The 2,156-nt window shown below is 59.0% G+C and overlaps 1 protein-coding gene across 1 annotated transcript; it reads left to right on the top strand.

The window, feature by feature from the left end:
* Positions 1–349: 349 nt before the first annotated feature.
* POU4F3 (POU class 4 homeobox 3) lies at positions 350–1,677 on the top strand (the record flags this gene model as incomplete). Its single annotated transcript, XM_079145477.1, has 2 exons — positions 350–469; positions 781–1,677. 2 exons carry the CDS (start codon positions 350–352, stop codon positions 1,675–1,677), a joined length of 1,017 nt encoding a protein of 338 aa, XP_079001603.1.
* Positions 1,678–2,156: the final 479 nt, after the last annotated feature.

The following is a 2,156-nucleotide window of genomic DNA, read 5'->3' as shown; positions in this document are numbered from 1 at the left end:
CCAGGCGGGGCGGGGCGGACTGGGAGAGACCCGGGCAGGCCGGGGTATAAATGCTGTGGAGGGGGCGGCCTCGGCGGGCACTGAGAGGCGCGCCGCGAGCTGCTGTCTCGCCTTGCCTCCGGGGCAGCCCCTGCGACTCCCGGACGCGTGTGCACGCCTGCGCGCGCCCGGGCCCTTCCTGGCAGGCTGCTTGTAAGATGAGTGAAGAAGCAGGTGGGGGAGAGGGGAGGCAGCAAGCGAGAGGGCGAGGGGAGCGCGGGCGCTGATCGGCGCTCACTTGGAGCGCGGCGAGCAAGCAAGACGAGCCTGATTCCATGTCCCCCGCTGCCTCCCTGCCAGACGCGCGAAGATGATGGCCATGAACGCCAAGCAGCCTTTCGGCATGCACCCGGTGCTGCAAGAACCCAAATTCTCCAGCCTGCACTCCGGCTCCGAGGCCATGCGCCGAGTCTGTCTCCCAGCCCCGCAGGTACGTAGTGGAGCATAATTACCGCTCTAAGGCACAGTTTTTGACAGGCACTAGCTTCATGTTTTTTTCATGTCGCCCAGAACAATCGCCGCTGTCTGAACCCCTCTCCTTGTCTCCCCTGCGCTCTCTCCCGGCGCTCTCTCTCATTCATGTCTCTGATCCACACGTCTGTTCCAGCAGAGCTGCTGCCTCCGTATTAATTTTTATGACCTGGGCTTTGAGGAGAGGCATCTCAGTTGCTTGAAAATGTGTTTTAATCCTGAGTTGACAGTATTCCCTACTGACCGTGCTGTGCGCCTTCTCGCTTGCAGCTGCAGGGTAATATATTTGGAAGCTTTGATGAGAGCCTGCTGGCACGCGCCGAAGCTCTGGCGGCAGTGGATATCGTCTCCCACGGCAAGAACCATCCGTTCAAGCCCGACGCCACCTACCATACCATGAGCAGCGTGCCCTGCACGTCCACCTCGTCCACCGTGCCCATCTCCCACCCGGCAGCGCTCACCTCGCACCCGCACCACGCAGTGCACCAGGGCCTCGAAGGTGACCTACTGGAGCACATCTCGCCCACGCTCAGTGTGAGCGGCTTGGGCGCCCCGGAGCACTCGGTGATGCCGGCACAGATCCACCCGCACCATCTAGGTGCCATGGGCCACCTGCACCAGGCTATGGGCATGAGTCACCCGCACGCCGTGGCGCCTCACAGCACTATGCCCGCATGCCTCAGCGACGTGGAGTCAGACCCTCGCGAGTTGGAGGCCTTTGCAGAGCGCTTCAAGCAGCGACGCATTAAGTTGGGGGTAACCCAGGCGGACGTGGGCGCGGCTCTAGCTAATCTCAAGATCCCTGGCGTGGGTTCACTCAGCCAGAGCACCATCTGCAGGTTCGAGTCTCTCACTCTCTCGCACAACAACATGATTGCTCTCAAGCCGGTGCTCCAGGCCTGGCTGGAGGAAGCGGAGGCTGCCTACCGAGAGAAGAACAGCAAACCGGAGCTCTTCAACGGCAGTGAGCGTAAGCGCAAACGCACGTCGATCGCCGCGCCTGAGAAGCGCTCACTCGAGGCCTATTTCGCCATTCAGCCACGTCCTTCTTCCGAGAAGATCGCGGCCATTGCTGAGAAACTGGACCTTAAAAAGAACGTGGTGAGGGTCTGGTTCTGTAACCAGAGACAGAAACAGAAACGAATGAAGTATTCGGCTGTCCACTGACTGCGGCGGGGCATAGCGTCGGGAGTCGGGAGAGCCTAGTGCGCATCGCCCCCTTCCGATGGGAGGGACGGTTATGGGAAACGCTAAAGTGTTTCCTAGCAGGTCAGGCTCTCTCCCTCGAAGCCACAGACTTTCCCTTTTTCCTGCCTAGTTGCCTCCCGGCCTTCTCTTTCTCTTTTTTCTATTCCCACCAAAAAAGTTTTGGCGCTAGGGAAAAATGCAAGAGGCCGGCCTGGTGGTACTTGTGCTGTCCGTGGTGCTGAAACTCTCCCTCGCACGTTGGACAGCGCGACATCAAGGCAGGAGCCTCAAAGCACAGGATAGTGGATTGGTTCCGCCGCCCGATGCTAGGGTGAAAGCGCCACTTTGCTAAGAGTGATTAGGCAAGGGGTGAAGGGATGGAAAGGAAGTGATAAATAATAATATAAAATATAGGATCTAAGTGGAACACAAACGTACTGGAGATTTATTAGAGTATA

Source organism: Sciurus vulgaris, assembly GCF_902686455.1.
Source record: "Sciurus vulgaris genome assembly, chromosome: 6".
NCBI classification, from domain to species: domain Eukaryota; kingdom Metazoa; phylum Chordata; class Mammalia; order Rodentia; family Sciuridae; genus Sciurus; species Sciurus vulgaris.
This window is presented reverse-complemented; position numbering and strand designations above follow the sequence as displayed.